Below are 18790 nucleotides of genomic sequence, written 5' to 3'. Positions count from 1 at the left end.
TTGTTTTTGGTTGCTTGTTTTGTAAGCACTGCAAATGCGATTGCCTTTTTATCAGGGCATAATGAGTTGCTTTACGCCTTTTATATTGTGAATAATGGTTTCTGTACCGTGTCTGTTGTTTTTTTTATTTCTTTATTATAGTTAAATGCTCCCCAACCCACAGTGTTGCTTTGTGTTCGGAGGAAAAGCCGCTAAACATATTCATGATTTTTAAACCTTGTTTTAAATTTGTTATATAGTCATTAGATTTGTTTTGTTTCTCTGAATATTCATCTTGTTCTCTGTAATGGATAGAAATGGATTTATTTAGCCTGCAAGCAATGATGTCTTTATGGTTTGTTCCTACTTTGACACATTTAACTGTTGTAGCCGCAAAGAACATCTGTTGTACTCCATGCGAGTTTAAAGCACTTATATTTATCTTTGTTTTAACAGTTTTTCTTTTTGCTGGCACTTTTTGTTTTTTTAGAATCTGATGTAAAGCTACATTTTTTTTTAACACATGTTCAATTCAAGATACAACATTAGGCCTCTACAATTTAAAAAATGCCTTGTTGCACTTACATGTTTAAGTTTGAGCAACTTGAATTCACAGTTTTTTATTTTTTTGACTAGTAAGGAGTTGCTATAAATTATAAAAATAAGGTTGAATTAGCTGAATAAGTTTTTTTTTTTTTACTTTATTTGTTTAATTTATAGAAACTCCTGAAAGTTGAAATTAAATGTCATTTTTAAATTGAATAACTTAAAGGGGACATATCATGAAAATCTGACTTTTTCCATGTTTAAAGGTGCAGTGTGTAAATTTTAGCGGCATCTAGTGGTGAGGTTGTGAATAGCAACCAACGGTTCTGTCCACTGCCCAACCCTCAGTTTTGAAATGCATAAAGAAGCTACGATAGCCACCACTGGACAACCATTTCATCGTCGGAGACAACTTAGTAAATAAGTTTGTCCATTAAGGGCTTCTGTAGAAACATGTCGGCACAAAATGGCAACTTTCATGTAAGGGGACCCTCTGTGTATGTAGATAAAAATGTCTCATTGTAAGGTTATAAAAACATACTGGTTTATTTTAAAAGGTCTTTCTACACCACTGATAATATAGTTTTGTATATTATTTAGCATTTCTTTCAAGAGATCCTTCTAAAAATTACACACTGCACCTTTAAGTGCTAGAACTGGGTCCCCAGTGCTTTTGTCAACCTAGAAAATGATCAACCCAGTAACTTAGTTTTGGTAAACCATTCTCTGCAAGTATGTGAAAAAATAGCTCTTTGAAATTTGGCTCCCCCTGTGATGTCAGAAGGGGATCTTATTATAGTAATACCGCCCCTTAATCCTCACTACCCAACCACAGCACTGACATTTAGTGCAGAGATCAGCTCATTTGCATTTAAAGGGACACACCATTTTTGCTCACGCCTACAAAGTGACAATTTTAACATGTTATAATAAATGATCTATTTGGTATTTTGAGCTACGTCGTCACATATGTACTCTGCGGACATCAAAGATTTGACTTTTTTTTTAAAAAAGTCTTGTGAAATGTCCCCTTTAATAATTTAAGTTTCAATAAATTAATTAACAATGAATTTTTACAGCGTATGCATCCAATACTTGTGAGCCACAGAGATATTATAATGAATTTCAAAAAACACATTTTCAGGATATTTACTGTATCTAATGTTCTCACTATTTTTTTTCACAAATAATGAATATTGATTAAAAATGTCCCGTAATGCGCCTGCAATTTGATAAAATTAACATTAATTTCATTTTAAGATAACTTGATTTAATCATTTTAAGAAAACTTAAAGGTTCATTGTGTAACTTTTAGGAGGATCTCTTGACAGAAATGCAATATAATCTACATAAATGTATTATCAGTGTTGTGTAAAGACCTTACATAATGAACTGTATTGTTTTTATGAGCCGTTTTATCTCCATACACCGCGGGTTTCCTTACATGGAAGTCGCCATCATGTTTCTACAGTAGCCCCTAAACGCAAACTGTTTTACAAAGCGCATTTTGTTCATACGTTGTTTCAGACGACAACATGTTTGTCCTGTGGCAGCTACTATATGCGTTTTAAAATTGAGGGGTGAACTGTTGGTTGCAATTCGCAATCTCACCACTAGATGCCACTAAAATTTACACACACCACTTTTAATTTAATCATGTGCAACCAGTTTTTTTTTCAGTGCAGAACAAACACTTTCCGTTGTGTATTTTATCTTAGCATAACGTTAACACGATTTGAATAGTTTGAAGTTTATAGACGTCGATCAATGATTTTTTTTTAAATAAGAAGAGTTTATTTTGTGTCAAACAATATATCCAAATTCAAGCAAATTTGTTTTGTATTTAACCCATAACATTTATCCTCCAATAGAATTTTTTTTTCTCTTTTGCAAAGCGTTGACACAAATCAGTCCATTGCATTGTATTTTGAACAGGATGTTTTCTTTCTTTTTAGCAAAGAAATGTATATTGTGAAAAAGGGACAACGAAATGTGTTTTATGGTACAAGATCGACACCAAATGCTTTATTCAATATTTTTGTGCAAATGTATTTTTTCAGACCGTCTCATGCAGCTCAGATGTTTACAAATCTGTGTTAGTTGGCGTAGCCTGTACTAATCTGTAGATGTCAGAAGGGAGGGAAGATTTTAATAAAATCTTGTAACTATGATTTGGTTTGTGTGTCATCAAATACAGCTGCAAAAAGCATTTATGATGATTTTGTGTTAGTGATGTTAGCACGCTGCAGAAACCAGAAATAAAAAGCAGCAGCTAAGTACAATTTCACAAAGGTCACGAGAAATGCACTGAGACAGCACTCGATCACGTTCGCCCACCTGTACACCAAGGTCATGGGCTTCAGAGAGACCTTAAGCTGTACATAAAACAAGGAAGGCATTAAAGTATTTTTTTTCCCATTCAGACCACAATTTTTTATGCCGATGTTAGTTTCAAGAGAGAAGAAATTAGCAACTAGTTGGATGAGAATTTAAAGGTACAGCAAACACAAACAAGTGAGAGCTATTTACCTGATTTATTTTCTTATATTGATTCAAAAAGATTTCAATTCTTTCAGTGCTTTCATATGAGATTTCACTGAATTAACTTGTTTCTAACAATTAAGCAAAAACAATTTGAATTTCGATTACATAATTTCTTTTGATTGTATTGCACATACAAGTTACATTGCATACACTGAGCATACCTATATTGTGATGTTAATATAATATTACAGCATCGTTCATTGCACTTTCCATTTATCAAAAACATTTAAATACAAAAATAAATCTTTTGTTCAAGATCCCTGATTTTTAACACTTTAATACGTTGCTCTATACATTGCCATTGATTTTCATGTTCGTCCATAGATATATTTGATCTTTGCTTTGACGACAGGAATGTCAACAGGTCCTTCATCCCTTTATGGCAGTCATATTTTCATCAATCTTCTCTGTGGATGACCTCAGACCTTTATTGCCGTGGATCGATTGATGCTTTCTGCTCCAAGATCTCCCACGAGTTCAGCACTGCACCAGAGCAGGTCTTGATCCCATTTTCCTCAAGACTTTCCTTCGGGGAATTACTGGGTAAAACTATGTGAAAAAACAGCAGAAGTTACATTCTCAAGTGAACTGAAATAAACAGCATTGGTTTTCAATGATGAAATTGATTTTTAGCTAAAATTAGTTTAATAAGTTATTAGTTTTGTTTTTAATAATTAGTTTAATCAACATTAGGACATAATATAGTCCACACTTTTTTATTGTGGGGAAAATATGCAGAATGGATTTAAACATGCCAGTATTTAAAGGGGTCCTATGATGAGACTTTTTAAAGATATAAAATAAGTCTTTTGTGTTCCCAGAGTGTGTATGTAAAGTTTTAGCTCAAAATACGATAATTTATTATAGCATGTTAAAATCAGTGTTTGAATTGAGAGGGGGGCTAGGGTGGTCCCAGACCCCCCATAAGCATTGAGGGACCACAATTTTTATTAAAATACTACATGAATTTAAAATTCGCATGCGGCACTGCCACAAAGTGATACTCTCCATCATTTGTCACAATTTTGCAATAAACTAATCCAAAAGATTTCTGTCTGAAATAAATGTGCAACTCTCAAGTGCACCTCACGCTGTTTTCTGAAGGAATTATGCATTATTCTCACCTCGTTGACTGTAAGAATCTTTAGTTTTTATCTTTACACCAAAAAAATGATTCATTCAATTTGCTCAATTTTTTAAAGGTAAGTGGTTGCAATCAACTTATTTAAGCTACATTTAAACAAACAAAAAAAAATCATTAAAATAGTAAAATAAAGTAAAAAGAACCTTTTGTTTAAATGGTAGCTACTTACCTTAAAAAAATTGAGTAAATTGAATGAATAATTTTTTCAGTGTAGTAATCTTTAGGTTTAAGGGATAAATATTCAAGTAAATTCTTCTCAAATGATTATTTCACACTAATTTGAGGTGTAAAAATGGTTAGGGTTTGAGTTAAGCATAATTTAGAGTTTCTTTGATTAAAACAATAATTTAGGACCAACAAAAAATGTTGATCCAGAATCACATCTTACTTCGTGAAATCACGGCGACCCACGGGGAGGGCTTGGCCGGGGGGTGGGGCTTAGCTCCCATAATCTTTGACATAATTCAAACACTGGTTAAAATTGCCACTTTGTAGGTGCGAGCAAAAATGTGCCGATTTTGGGTGTGTCCCTTTAAATGCAAATGAGCTAATGATAAGCAAACACTGATCGCCATAATGGTGGTTTGTTGAAATTAAAAATCAACTGTGCTTCCAATTATTTTCTCTCTTGCCCTCTGACATTACAAGGGGAGCCAAATTTCAATTAGCTTTTTTTCACATGCTTGCAAAGAATGGTTTACCAAAACTAAGTTACTGGGTTGATCTTTTTCACATTTCCTAGGTTGATAGAAGCTCTGGGGACCCAATTATAGCACTTAAAACATGGAAAAGTCAGATTTTTATAATATGACCCCTTTAAGAAGCAGACTTTGGAGTACTATGTCATGTTTAAAGCATTTTTAATATGCATTGTTATTTTGTAATGTGAATGAATACAGTTAGCAAAGTTAATAGTATGTCTCCGCTCCGTGCAACACACTTTACCACATTTAATCCATTCTGTTGAATTTCACAACACAGAAAAAGCCTACACATTTTTTAAGGGTGACTTGTGTAAATACAAACCTTCAGAGAAGCTTTTGTAATTATACTGCACGAAGTACAACAAAATGAAGAACATAAACTCCAAGCATCCAAAAATCATTCCAGACAACAGGAAGCTGTAGCTGCCGCGATTGTGCATCACCTGAGACAACAAAATGACTCGAATCAACACAATTACAGTGAGTTAAAGTCATAATGCGTATATAACGTGCAGACGTACCGATCCGACGATGACCTGAAGTAACATCTCCCCCATCCCTGCACTGGTTACCAAAACCGTGGTGGCGCAGCCTAAAAAAATGATAGTTCATTATATGACGCATCTTCATTTTTCTTTGTTTTCCACATTGCATGATTTAAACATCTGCTACATCTGCAACCAGTCGGTTCATTTACACTCCAAACCTGCAGGTCCTGTTGGACCGGCTGACATAAATTCATTACTGATATTTTTAAAATTCCTCTCCCCTAACCGTCCCCTACAGCTACTGTGTGCACTTAGTAATTAACCATTTATTTCCCGATACTTCATACACCTGTGGCTCTGACCCTTTGTGTTCATAAGCAGTAGTCTTGACACCCATCAATCCGCACTTTCGAGTTACATCAAAGGCCCACAATAAAAAGAACAAAGGGCGTGTTGCTTCTCGCTTAACTTGGGTAAATACTGAATCACTAATCATCAAAGGCATCAGAATGAGACAAAGTAACAATAGCAAAAACAGTATGCTTTATAATACCTTTATATTCCAGGATGTCTTCGGTGAACGCAAGCATGCAGGGGAAAATACTGCTGATGAAAAGGCCGAGACAGCAGGTGCCGATGAAGAGGAACACGGTGCTGTTCGACATAACCAGCAGCAGGAGAAGCGTGACTATCACACCCACCTGGACAACAAAAGAGAAAAGATTTGCATTTGGATAAGTGATGTATTTAGTATTCGAGGTGTTGAACGTTTGGTGTAAAAGGCACTGCTTAGTTACGCCAGACAAATAAATCTCTATCTGGCAAATTGACAGGATGGAGCAGGATCCACAACAAGGATGTTTGTTCCCGTCTACAGTTTCCCTGGTGCATTGGCACACCTTTATGGTGAAATCATAAACCGCTTTAGTTTAACCAACATAAATCTGTCCAGGAGAGTTTTATCTAATGCAAGACTTGCAATCGAATCATGACGTGTTCATACGACATGACTGCTTTGTTTTTCTAGTAAGCACAAAATAATATTAAAGTTAACAAATTGCAATGTTGATCCAATGAATGTAGCCCAAATTTGAACAGTCTGCATTAGATCTGTTCTCCTTTGAAGCTCAATTTGGCCAATAAACAAGAAGATACGCTAATTTATTTAGCAAACACTTTCTCCCAAAGCGACTTAAGAGTGCATTCAAACTAAACTTTTCTGTCATTATGTGTGATCAATGGGATCTTTACAAGTTAAAGGAACACGCCCACATTTTGGGGATTTAGCTTATTCACTGTATCCCCCAGAGTTAGATAAGTCCATACATACCTTTCTCATCTCCGTGCATGCTGTAACTCTGTCTGACGCAGCCCCCGCTAGCTTAGCTTAGCACAAAGACTGAAAGTGAATGGCTCCAGCTAGCATACTGCTCCCAATAAGTGACAAAATAATGCGAACATTTTCCTATTTATGTGTTGTGATTTGAATAATCACACCATGTACAAATAACAAGGTGATATGAGACACAGCTATCTTTTGACCGTATAAATACTGGGAACTATATTCTCAGAAGCACTGCTACTTGGGTGGAGTGATTCACCTTCTGAGAATATAGTTCCCAGTATGTATACGGTCAAAAGATCGCTGTGTCTCATATCACCTTGTTATTTGTACATGGTGTGATTATACAAATAACAACATATAAATAGGAAAATGTTTGTGTTATTTTGTCACTTATTGGGAGCAGTATGCTAGCTGGAGCCATTCACTTCCAGTCTTTGTGCTAAGCTAAGCTAGCGGTGGGTGCGTCAGACAGAGTTACAGCACGCACGGAGATGAGAAAGGTATGTATTGACTTATCTAACTCTGGGGGATACTGTGAATAAGCTACATTCCCAAAATGTGGGCGTGTTCCTTTAAGCAATATAATGAGCGTAATATTGCAAAATGTGCATATTGCAATGTGCATATTACAAAAGTTTGCAATATTTGAAAGATTTTAAGTGAGAGCAAGTTACATTGTGTTACCTTTTAAGATACATTGTTACAGTTCCCTTTCGAGAGGAACTCGCGCTGCATCACTGCGGTGACACTTTGGGGACGCCTCCAGGGGTAAGTGCGTCTGAATGTGTATATCAAATTCAACCAATGGTGAGGCTTAAAGACAAAGACAGGGTGACCAGGAGCCAGGAAGTATATCGCTATCTGAAATATTGCCGAAGATGGCGTTACAGGGACGCAGGAAGTATGACAAGACGTAGCGTCTCGTTCCCTTCTCAGGGAACAACAGTTACATACGTAACCCGAGACGTTTTCATGTGTCAAACACAACTACGCAAAAAAGCATTTTGGTATGAATCAACATTCGCATAGAGAAGATATAAGCATTAAAAGTGAACAGTTTAGCACGTGTGCTTAAAAAGTCTAGAATTTTTATGATATTATCCTACACTACACAGGGAATAATATGGATTTTTTCCAGAAAACTCCTTGCATAAAATAGATTCAAGCACCTGTATCTATGTATGTATTTTTTCAAAAACTTCCCAGGGCCTTGAATTATTTCCCCCAGATTCACAAACTTTCAAGGATTTCAAGGACCCGTGGGAACTCTGGTTTTAGGATTGTTTTCATTAGGGGAATAATAAAAATCTGACTCTTTCATTGGCTGTTCGTAAGAGGTAAAGATCGTACCTGACTGACGGTTAGCAGTCGAAAGGGCTTACACCGGTAAGACAGCGGAATAGCAGATAGGCGGCCCAAGGTAATGGCCGCCCAGAAGACTGACGTCAAGTAGCCGGCAGTCTTGTGAGGTAGATTCATAGGGGGCGCCACTGCATAGGTATAGACAAAGCCTGTGTATGAGCCCTGAGGTAGGAGATTAAATAAAACATGAATTAATTAAAACAGTAATTAAGCAAAAGCTCTTAAATCACAGAGCCGACACGGCCGTGAAGTGCTAATCCTCCTTACCACTATACCGTCAGAGAAGAAGAGCACCAGACCCCCGAGGATATGAATCCCAAAGAAAGACAGTGGAAGTCCATTCTTGTTGCCAAGGAGACAGCAGCTGAATATGTCTATATGGCCTGTGGAGACAGCAATGAAGAGTTGGGATATAGAGGAGGAAGATCACAGAAAGTATCCTTTTATGGCTTTATGTACATCTTACATTTATGCACTTAGCAGACGCTTTTATCCAAAGCGACTTACAGTTGAGGATTACAGCAAAAGATTCAACTGAAGTGATTTGTCGTACATGTTTTGCCCTAGTAAGTCATTGTAACCTACTTAGGCTGGCACTCAGTAATATATAACAAATATTCTGATAATCGATTAATCGGACGATTATTTGTCTGATTAATCTATTATTTTCCTTATTATAACTAAATAAAAACGTGAATCATTGTATTTGTGTGTAAAACTGTACTGCAAAACCTACATACTGAATTTACTTAATACAAATCACAGAAAGTATGCTTTAATGCATTACAACAATCGATTAATCTCAAGTCATTAGTCGTACATGTTTTGCTGGCTCTTTACTGACATCCAAGTACAAACATCAAATTTAGTACTCCATCACAATTGTTGATACAGACGTAATGAATTTACATGCACAGCACAGAAAGTTGTGTAGTAAGTATTGCCGTGTGTATGTATACTGTGCATACTATTAAAATGGTACGCATAGTATACCTGCATGAGCTACTACATTTGTCAAAACATACATGGTTTAACACAATGCATCTGATTTGTGACTCATTATTTGACTGGATAAGCAAAAGTTACGACATTGTGACACAAAATTAGAATCAAAATGCAAAGTAACATTTTGAGTTGGATTAGATGATGATTTGATTTCAAACACAACCTCAAGTCTTACTTGTGGGGTCTTCTTTCTGTTGGCTGCTGTCGTCTAACTGTCCTGTTGTCCCCCATGTTTTCATCGCCAGCATGTCTCCATCTAACAGGCGACGACTGGGATTCCAACCGCACGCGAACACCCGCTCACGGTACATGAGGATTAATATTGCGATGGGTACAGGGAGCTAAACACAAAGACGATAGCAAGTTATGTATAGAGACATTAGCTGGATAAACCCATGTAACCAGGAGCAGTCTATGTGAGTTTAACAATATATTTATTGTTTTGATTCATTTAAATGATATAAGCGAATCATTCTGGATGAGCTTAGGGTGACATAGACATTAACATAAACAACATCGGATCTATGTTTGAGTGTTTACCTTTTTAACTGTTGACACAACTGTCTGAATTATTCTATTTCCCAAGGCTACTAATAAATCATACAGCAGTTTAAACATTTTACAAATTATTTGCACAGAAATTTTGTCTAAAAACTTGGCTTTGCAAGACATTTTATCTTACTAAGGCTTGCACTAACAAATATGCTGATAATCGATTAATTGGACGATTATTTGTCTGATTGACCAATTAATCGGATAGTAAGATTCAAGAATATTTATTTATTTATTTTTCCTTATTATAACTAAATAAAACCCTAAATCAGGGTATTTATGTGTAAAACTGTACTCACTAACAAATATTCTGATAAACGATTAATCTGATAATTATTAGTCTCATTAACCGATTAATCGGATAATAAGCTTTATGTTTTTTTCTTTATTATAACCAAATAAAACCCTAAATCAGGGTATTTGTGTAAAACTGTACTTACTAATACATCTTCTAATAATCAATTAATCGGATGATAAGTTTTCGGATTAACCGATTAATTAGATAATAAGCTTTAAGAATTGTTTTTTTCCTTATTTTAACTAAATGAATCCCTAAATCAGAGTATTTATGTGAAAACTGTACTCACTAACAAATATTCTGATAATCGATTAAACTGATGATTATTTGTCTGATTAACCGATTAATCGGATAATAGGCTTTATGATTTTTTCTTTATTATAACAAAATAAAAGTTTGTTTATGTTTTAACAGTAACATTTCTTAAAAACAAAAAAAAAACAAAATAAGTACTAAGTTTTACTTAAAGGCAGAGTAGGCAGGTTTAAGTCTAAAAATAGTCTAAAACACTTTTTTACAAATTTGTTTAAACTGTCTTTATATACCAATACATAAGTAAAATGTAAGTACTCTGAAAAAGAGAGTTTAAAAATCGAGGGTCTGTAGACCTCTAACGACAGTTTTAAACACAGCTCATTATCACCATTCACTCCACCCCCTCCCTTCTGTGTTTCTTCTTTCTCTGTCATACTTTTGCTCTTCCTAAAGTGCCTCGTGCACGTTCAAATCAATCGGGTGTGTGCATGTGTGGGCAGATCCCATAGCAACGGGTGGTAGCCCTGGTCGCGAGAGAGAGTGATAGTCGCGCAAGCCAATCATTTGTTTCGTCCCGAATGGAAATAATTAGCTGTGTTTAAAACAGTCGTGAGAGGTCTACAGACACTCGAGTTTTATACTCTCTTTTTCAGAGTACTTACATTTTACTTATGTATTGGTACATAAAGACAGTTTAAACAAATTTGTAAAAAAGTTTTTTAGATAATTCCTGCCTACCCTGCCTTTAACTTTTGCCATGATGTGCAGACCATCTAATTGATAATGACATTTTCATGGAAACAATTTTCCTAACTGATTATTATTGACTTTATCGATTAGTTGTTGCAGACCTACAGCTTATTTTTATTTGCAAACTGATAAAACACTTAAAAATATTGAAATTACTTAATCAATATTTATGGCCAAATTTAGTTTTCAAAATAAAATTATGCAGTATCACAAATATCACCATGATCTTGTAATTGATTTGATAGATTTAACATTTAATAGATTTGTCATTAATGTTGTTAGTTTGTAGTATATCCAGGAAAAAGCAGATACAGCTTTTTAGACACATCTTTATACCTAATGAATATGCAAAAAAAAAATGTTGGATGGAGGGCAGTTGCCAAGGAGACAATCTTGTATTCAAATACCCTCCTAGCCGTCCCTTCATCTGACATCAGGGCTGACAGAACATTTAGTATGCACACTACTTTGATATCATAATTCTGAAGTCTATCGGCCAGTCTTTTAATTGCACGTCACTGTCAATAATGCCTCTCAATACAAACTCAAATCACAGTTTACAGACTGATCTCTCTTACATTAGTGAGAGCCATGATCCAGAATGCATAGGAAACGTTGGTCACGACTTCACCGTCGGTGTGCAGATGCACGTCAGACACGTTGTGCACATGTCTGCCCGCGAGCTTGTTTCTCAGATGTCTTATTGATGTTGTACTGATGCTGCTGTTTGTGATCACACAGTTGGTTTCAGATAGGAAAGGGTCGGCAATCAGGGGACTCACCAAAGCCCCGAGACCTACAAAGAAGTGAAGAGCCTGGGAAAGATCAGAGAGAACAAAGACAGACTTTTACCAAGAACAATACAGTTAAAAGTTTTAATAGTAGGATAGTTGGGTAATTCCAACAAAATCCTGGTTTCAAGATGTTTTATTAGTAAAATCTTTACTGCGTGATGTTTCGGTGGTTTCGTGAGATTGACCCAGATAGCTCAAGGTTTAAAACTGAAATGGTTGTGAAGCTACTTTAAAATAAAGCGATAAACCACAGGAGGTTTGTGAGTTTTGGTTACTGCAGGTTAAGGGTTTTTACTTACCCCCTTAACCATGGTAAAACTACATTTATGTACAGTATAACCACTGTAATGAGTGATTTATTATTGCTGTTTAGATAAGTGTTAAATAGAATATCACATTGAATTGTATTAAATATCAGTTATAAAGGTACACACTTCTGGTCATGTTGCATTCCTGAAATAGATGCTTTAGATATCTGACAATCTTTGTATACTTCTGTCTTTTGTGATTTGCATAAACAGCTTTTTTATGACATAGAACTGGTTTTGTGCACACCGAGTTTGAGAACGTATATGCATCTGTTGGGAATTGAAGTCTTATTCTCAAAACAAGAGAAATCACATTTAGGCATAAATATACTGATCTCTCATGTTTTGGTAAGAGCCACAACCCAAAACACATTAGAAACATCGGTCACAACATAGCAAGTGGACACATTGGGGTGTTTTCCCGGACTTGGATTAAGTTAAGCCAGGACTTAGCCTTAGGTAAATAGGATTTTTAAGTCCTTTTTAAAAGCATAATTTATAAATAAACACAACTGGTGTATCTTGAGACACACTCGCACTGATATATGTTAAGATATGTCAGAGCAAGTTGTTTTTGATCAAGACAACACTAACTAGGCTAAAGCCCTGTCTGGAAAACCGCCCCATTGTGTTCAGGGGGATTTAATACAGTATATCTTACACTTAAAGGGACAGTTCACCAAAAAATTAAAAGTCTGTAATTTTCTTACCCTTACGTTGTTCCAAAACTGTATTAATGTCTGAACACAAATGTTTTGAAAATTTTTGGAAACAAACAGATCTGGGGCACCATTCACTTCTATAGTATGATTTTATCTTACTGTGGAAGTCAATGGTGCCCCAGATTAGATTTGTTACAAATATTCTTCACATATCTTTCTTTGTATTCAGCAGAACAATTTTTTTTTTAAATGAGAGAAAATGCAGCATGGGTATTATGTTGTATACTCCATGTACGAAACACACAATACAACAACGTGAGCTTATTTAAACCTGCTCTGTTCTATGCATTTTGCATGAACAATGTCTTTTAGAAATGACACGGTAGAACGGGTTCTGTGCACACCCAACTCTTTGAAGAAATGTATCTCAGGGGAATTTAATATAGCTCAAAATAGAAAGTGAAACTTTGGCATTAAAACGAGAGTTCACCTAGAAATGAAAATTCTGTCATCATTTACTCACCCTTAAGTTGTTACAAACTGAATTTCTTTGTCCTGCCGAACACAAAATAAGAACTTTGTAATCAAGCAGGAAGCAGAAGAAACCTTGACTTTCACAGTAGGGAAAAAATCTTACAGAAGTCAATGGTGCTTCAAACTGTTTTAGTTACAAAATATCTTCCTTTGTGTTCAACAGCAGAACAAAGACATTTTCAGTGGACTGTCCAATCACAATGGAGAAGGGCTGGGACACATACCACAAGAACCAACGCATTGTACAACGAACAGAAGTATTATAGAAACCAAAGCACCCAGCTAAAAAAAACACAGTTGGCATCTGCCTGGCTTTTCAGCCGCGTTTAAACCATAGACTGTAAAAAAAGATGGACGTAGTGTCCGTGACGTCACCCATAGGTTTCCGAAGATCGTTTATAAAGCCAATAGTAGGCAGTGCCTGCCGTCGCCTTCTTGGCCGCGCGTTACCGCACATTACTCACGAATATCCGAAAATGAGTAAAGAGGTGGGACGTGGGTGAAGCTGAAACTACGCCCACCTAGCTCGACTCTAGCGACAGCAGTGCCAGTTCACCCGTCACTCAAGTGGCCACGCCCCTAATGATGCAGAACTTTAAGGCTTAATTCAAACGGATGAGTTACCTAATAAATCACCCCACTTAAAACCAAAAAAAAGACCAAAAACACTTTTTGTACCAGGCTGTAAACGTATTTATGTCTGATGTAAAGTTGGGCATTTTAACACGGGGGTCTATGGGAATTGACTCCCTTTTGGAGCCTCTAGTGGCCAGTCGATGAATTACAGTTTAAGTGACTTCTGTATTGGCTTTATCTGAGAATTCTGATGGTTGCAACTTGGTTAAATGCTTTGCTGTACACGCCCCCTTGAACTCAAATAAACCTACTATCTCATCTACAACCAGTATTTTGTATAAGGCTACACAATATCGCAAAAAATGCAATATATATGATATCATAAAATCAAGTTGAACTTTAAATGCTTTCAAATTTTTTTATTTACTGGATTTAATAGAATTGATTGGATGGTCCCTGAAATGGTGCGAGGTGTTATAAAGGCAGTGGAGCAACATTTTTGTTAATAATTATACATGATGAAACCATGATAAACATAATATTTAGGACTAAATAAGAATAGTTTGTGCCCACCTGCAGGAAAACTGTGGAGTCTTTTTGGTAGATCTTGACCAGTTGTAGGTTAGATATGGTGTCAATGACACCCATGGCAAGACCAGACACTGCCAGGGCAAACGCCAACATGAGTAAATGATTGCATAATGGGATGATGGCAAACACCACAGAGATGATGAAAGTGGACACTGCCAATGCAGACAAAGAACACACATACCTAAAAAAAGAGAAACAAGACATCAATTATTTACTTAACTGCATTCAAATATTGTAAAATTAAAACTGAAGGAACGACACGAGTAAAATAAATAAGCTGTTGCTTAATCAGAGTTCAAGGACTTTCCAGGACCCTTAAATTCAAGGACTAAATGTGGGGACACATTTCAGGTGAGAGCAAGGTTACATTGTGTTACCTTTTAAAGTACATTGTTACAGTTCCCTTTCGAGGGAACTCACGCTGCGTCACTGCGGTGACACTTTGGGGACGCCTCCAGGGGTAAGTGCATCTGAATGTGTATATTAAATTCAACCAATGGTGACGCTGAATGACAAAGACAGGGTGACGTGGGAGTCAGGAAGTATATCACTATCTGAAATATGCCAAAGACGACGTTACAGGGACGCAGGAAGTATGACAAGGGAGACGCAGCGTCTTGTTCCCTTCTCAGGGAACAACAATTACATACGTAACCCGAGACGTTTTCATGTGTCAAACACAATTATGCAAAAAAAGCATTTTGGTATGAATCAATATTTGCATACAGAAGATATAAGCATTTAAAGTGAACAGTTTAGCACGTGTGCTTAAAAAGTCTAGAATTTTTATGCTATTATCCTACACTACACAGGGAATAATATGGATTTTTTTCCCCAGAAAACTTCTTGCATAAAATAGATACTAGCACTTTCAATGACCTGTATCTAGCATGCATGTACAATTTTAGGAAACAAAATCTATTTATACATTAAGTATTTATAATTATACATAATTTAAATTATATATCAATATAAAAATGTATATACACATGTAAATATTTCTAATTATTATACCCAGTACACACACATACATGATGTAAACAAAGACTTTTATTCTGTAAACTATTAGTTGCGATTAATCATTTTGCAGCCCTAAACTTCGCTTTTTTTTCTTCATTTCTGTTCACAGTTAATCTTGATAAACCTGAACGATTGACCCTTATGGGATTATTGTGAATTAGAGTTTACATTTAAAATTGCCAATTATCTTCACAAATGATTAATAAAATGTATATACAATTATATTTGACTTTTGATTTTTGTTTTATATGTGACACTGAAATCTTTTTTGCTGGTCCAGAGGAAATTTTGGCAGGATAAGTGAAAACCTGAACCACTGGCCTGACCGACCGGGCCATTATGAAAAATTCTTTGCATAAAGCCCTGAAGAAAGGTTACATGCATGCTTAACCCTTAAATATTTCTGTGTGATATCTCTTACTGACTTAATTTTCACCTTGCCCCGAAAACTATTTTTGTAGAGATAACTTATCAAGTATCTGTGCTAGCTTCATGACAGCAGATGTTTAACTCTGCTCATGCCAGGTTTCCTGGTCTTGACACATTCACAGACCAAACACAACATAATCTTGTTTAAATATATTCAGGGCTGTAAAGACTGATAAAGATCCTACAGGACAACCGGACACAAATGTACAGTGTGTGGGAATTCATTATTCTCAGTTTTCTTATTGCATAAACATTTTAAACCATTAAAAGACACCTGAATGTAAAATATTTAAAAAAAGTAGAAGTTTGATTTAGTTGAAACCTTGCAGACTGTCAGTGTGAAGAAACTGACACCTACTGTAACTATAAAAGACATTGATGTTATCATCAACAGACCTAAAAGCAACATTTCCTTTTTAAATAAACAATTCTCAGTTCCTTATTCAACATGAAGACACAGAAATAACTGTGATTGTGATCTGTGTCCTGTGAAGAGCAGTTTTGCAAATAAGAAAAATTTGTTAAACTTGTTTATCATATCTTTGTCTGCCATGTACTATAAAGGAACAGCTTGTGTGTGTTTATATGGCTTGAGTCCCAGATTAACTGAATAACCTGAATGAAACAGTATGACTTTAATAAGCACATGACCACAACAGAAGTTTTTAGACACAAACAGAGACCATGAATGGGTCCTTTGGTGAGTCTCCAAACTCTCCAAAGTGATCTTTCAGTGTTGTTTGTAGTGGAAAATGTTACAGACTATATATAAAAGTGATGAAGAAATGCATGTTAGGGTTATGGGTTAACCCTAACTTTTGAATAAAAGATTTTTAGGAAACTAAAAAATGGTTTGTCTATGGCAATGCTGCAAAGCACCTTTAATTTAAAAAATATTAGATGACTAAAAGCTGCCTACATAGCAAACAATTTTTGGTTTCTCAAAATGTTCCCCTAACGTTGTTAAAATGATATTTTCCAAGGTTTGTTTTTGGTTAGCCAGGAGTTTTCCTAAGAAATTTTTTAGCTTAGTTTAACGTTCCCTTCACGTTAGAATAACGCTCTTTTAACGTTAGAATAGCGTTAGGGGAACGTTTTTTGGTTAGTTTAATGTTCCCTAGCGTTAAAATAATTTTAAAATAACCACCCTGCAACTTTATGAGAAAGTTATTTTATGGTTGCAAAAATTACCAAAAAATAACCATTAGAGAACATTCTGTACAAGTTATTTTTAGGTTATTTAAAAATAACCACCATGCAACGTTAGGGGAACGTTAGTTTATGGTTGCAAAAATAAAATCTTTAAAAAAAAACGTTCCCAAAAAATAACCAAAAACTAACATTTGGGAAACGTTCTGTGTTTGCTAGAAACACAGGTTGCTTTCATTTTCATATTTGTGAATAATGTCTTTATGCATTAACAATAACTTTTATGAACTCTATGATTCATAATAAATCTGATATAAACTTTTCTGCATTAAGATGAGTCAACAAATTATTTAAATTTCATGTCTATATTGAATAAATGTGATTAGTTTGATTCCTTTTTTTATCTACCAAACGTTTTAGTAGCAGCGAGATAAAGAAACTTTGTTCACTTCCATCACTGCTCTTAGTATAAACCAAACAGATCATTGTTATCATCAATGTAATGATATTAATAAATTAATTCAAGGACATTTAACACTAGCCTACAACTCACATAAACCTACAACATTTGTATCTAGTATTTTATCTACCTGTTTTTAATCCATTAACTTTCCTACAGCATAAGAATCAGCTATACATTACAGAATTTAACACGCACGATTTTAAAAATAAGATTGAAGCTTCACTTTCAATGAACATAGTAGTAAACATAATATCATGTTGAATGATAACAGCTTTTGAGGAAGTAACAAAATTTGTTTATACGTAAAACAACAACAACTGTGGATGTATAGGAATTTAGTATGACTTAATACTCACGTTTTACTGAAAAATCCTCCAATGGTGCTTCCAATAAAGAGGAAAAACTGTTGTGAGAAGAAGACCAAAGTGATCTCCTGTAATGTGGACTGGGTCTGACATCTCAGGTCCAGTATGGTCGGACCCAGAAAAGCGAGACAGAGTCCAAAACTAAAGAAGACACTCCAATATGTTAAAGTATGCTGCCAGTTATCGCGAAATAAAGCGCAGATCCGTTCATTGAACAAATGCTTCATGCTGGAGAAATTATTACGTGCATAAGTTTCTTCAACATTACACAGTAACTTTCATCCGAGGCGTGAGAAAACAAACATCTGATTTGAGACGCGAGTGTTTTTCTTCTTCTTCTTCTTTAATAGTTTTAAGGGGGTTGGCAAACCAGTTTAAAGGTGCGACACGCGTGTGTAATGACGTTTGTCCGAGTTAATGAATCATTCATTCGATTCGACTCTTTTTAATGATTCAGTCGAGCGAAGCGTCTGTGAATCTCTCATTAAGCGATTCTGATTCAAAGTTTGGAAATTGTTTACGAGATGTTGTAAAAAAAATAAGAAGAAAATATAACACAATGTAAAAGCTGGACTGATGTAAAAACATGAATGATATTATATCCACCTGTCCAGGTTATTTCGCATATGGATTTAGCCCCAGCCCCGCCTGAATGTGTCCTAACTTAAAACAATATACATTTGTAATATAATATAATATAATATAACATAATATAACATAACATAACATAACATAACATAACATAACATAACATAACATAACATAACATAACATAACATAACATAACATAACATAACATAACATAACATAACATAATATAATATAATATAATATATAAACAAAACATTATGTTGTTTTGTTATGTTAAGTTTATCTATAAAAAATAATAAATAAATTAATAAAGAAGAGAGATTTTTTAACGAAAAC

At 35.2% G+C, this 18790-nt stretch overlaps 1 protein-coding gene across 1 annotated transcript; it reads right to left on the bottom strand.

Moving 5' to 3' along the window:
* Positions 1-3044: 3044 nt before the first annotated feature.
* Positions 3045-18333, bottom strand: LOC141363486 (major facilitator superfamily domain-containing protein 4A-like). The gene is made up of 10 exons (XM_073866096.1): positions 17855-18333; positions 14420-14618; positions 11551-11787; positions 9293-9458; positions 8380-8495; positions 8101-8274; positions 5959-6106; positions 5439-5509; positions 5240-5360; positions 3045-3618 (listed from the first exon to the last, which is right to left on the bottom strand). The coding sequence occupies exons 1-10, from the start codon at positions 18088-18090 to the stop codon at positions 3497-3499; spliced, it is 1590 nt and encodes a 529-aa protein (XP_073722197.1). The 5' UTR covers positions 18091-18333; the 3' UTR covers positions 3045-3496.
* Positions 18334-18790: the final 457 nt, after the last annotated feature.

This window comes from Misgurnus anguillicaudatus, unplaced genomic scaffold (genome assembly GCF_027580225.2).
Source record: "Misgurnus anguillicaudatus unplaced genomic scaffold, ASM2758022v2 HiC_scaffold_35, whole genome shotgun sequence".
Taxonomy (NCBI): Eukaryota; Metazoa; Chordata; class Actinopteri; order Cypriniformes; family Cobitidae; genus Misgurnus; species Misgurnus anguillicaudatus.
This window is presented reverse-complemented; position numbering and strand designations above follow the sequence as displayed.

Excerpts from the sequence above, each read along its gene's own strand:
- LOC141363486 (XM_073866096.1), bottom strand. The coding sequence starts at position 18,090 with ATGAAGCATTTGTTCAATGAACGGATCTGCGCTTTATTTCGCGATAAC. Across the intron at positions 14,619-17,854 it reads GGAGGATTTTTCAGTAAAAC|GTATGTGTGTTCTTTGTCTG; the intron begins GTGAGTATTAAG and ends CTCTTTTTTTAG. Across the intron at positions 3,619-5,239 it reads TTACAAAAGCTTCTCTGAAG|TTTTACCCAGTAATTCCCCG; the intron begins GTTTGTATTTAC and ends TTTTTCACATAG.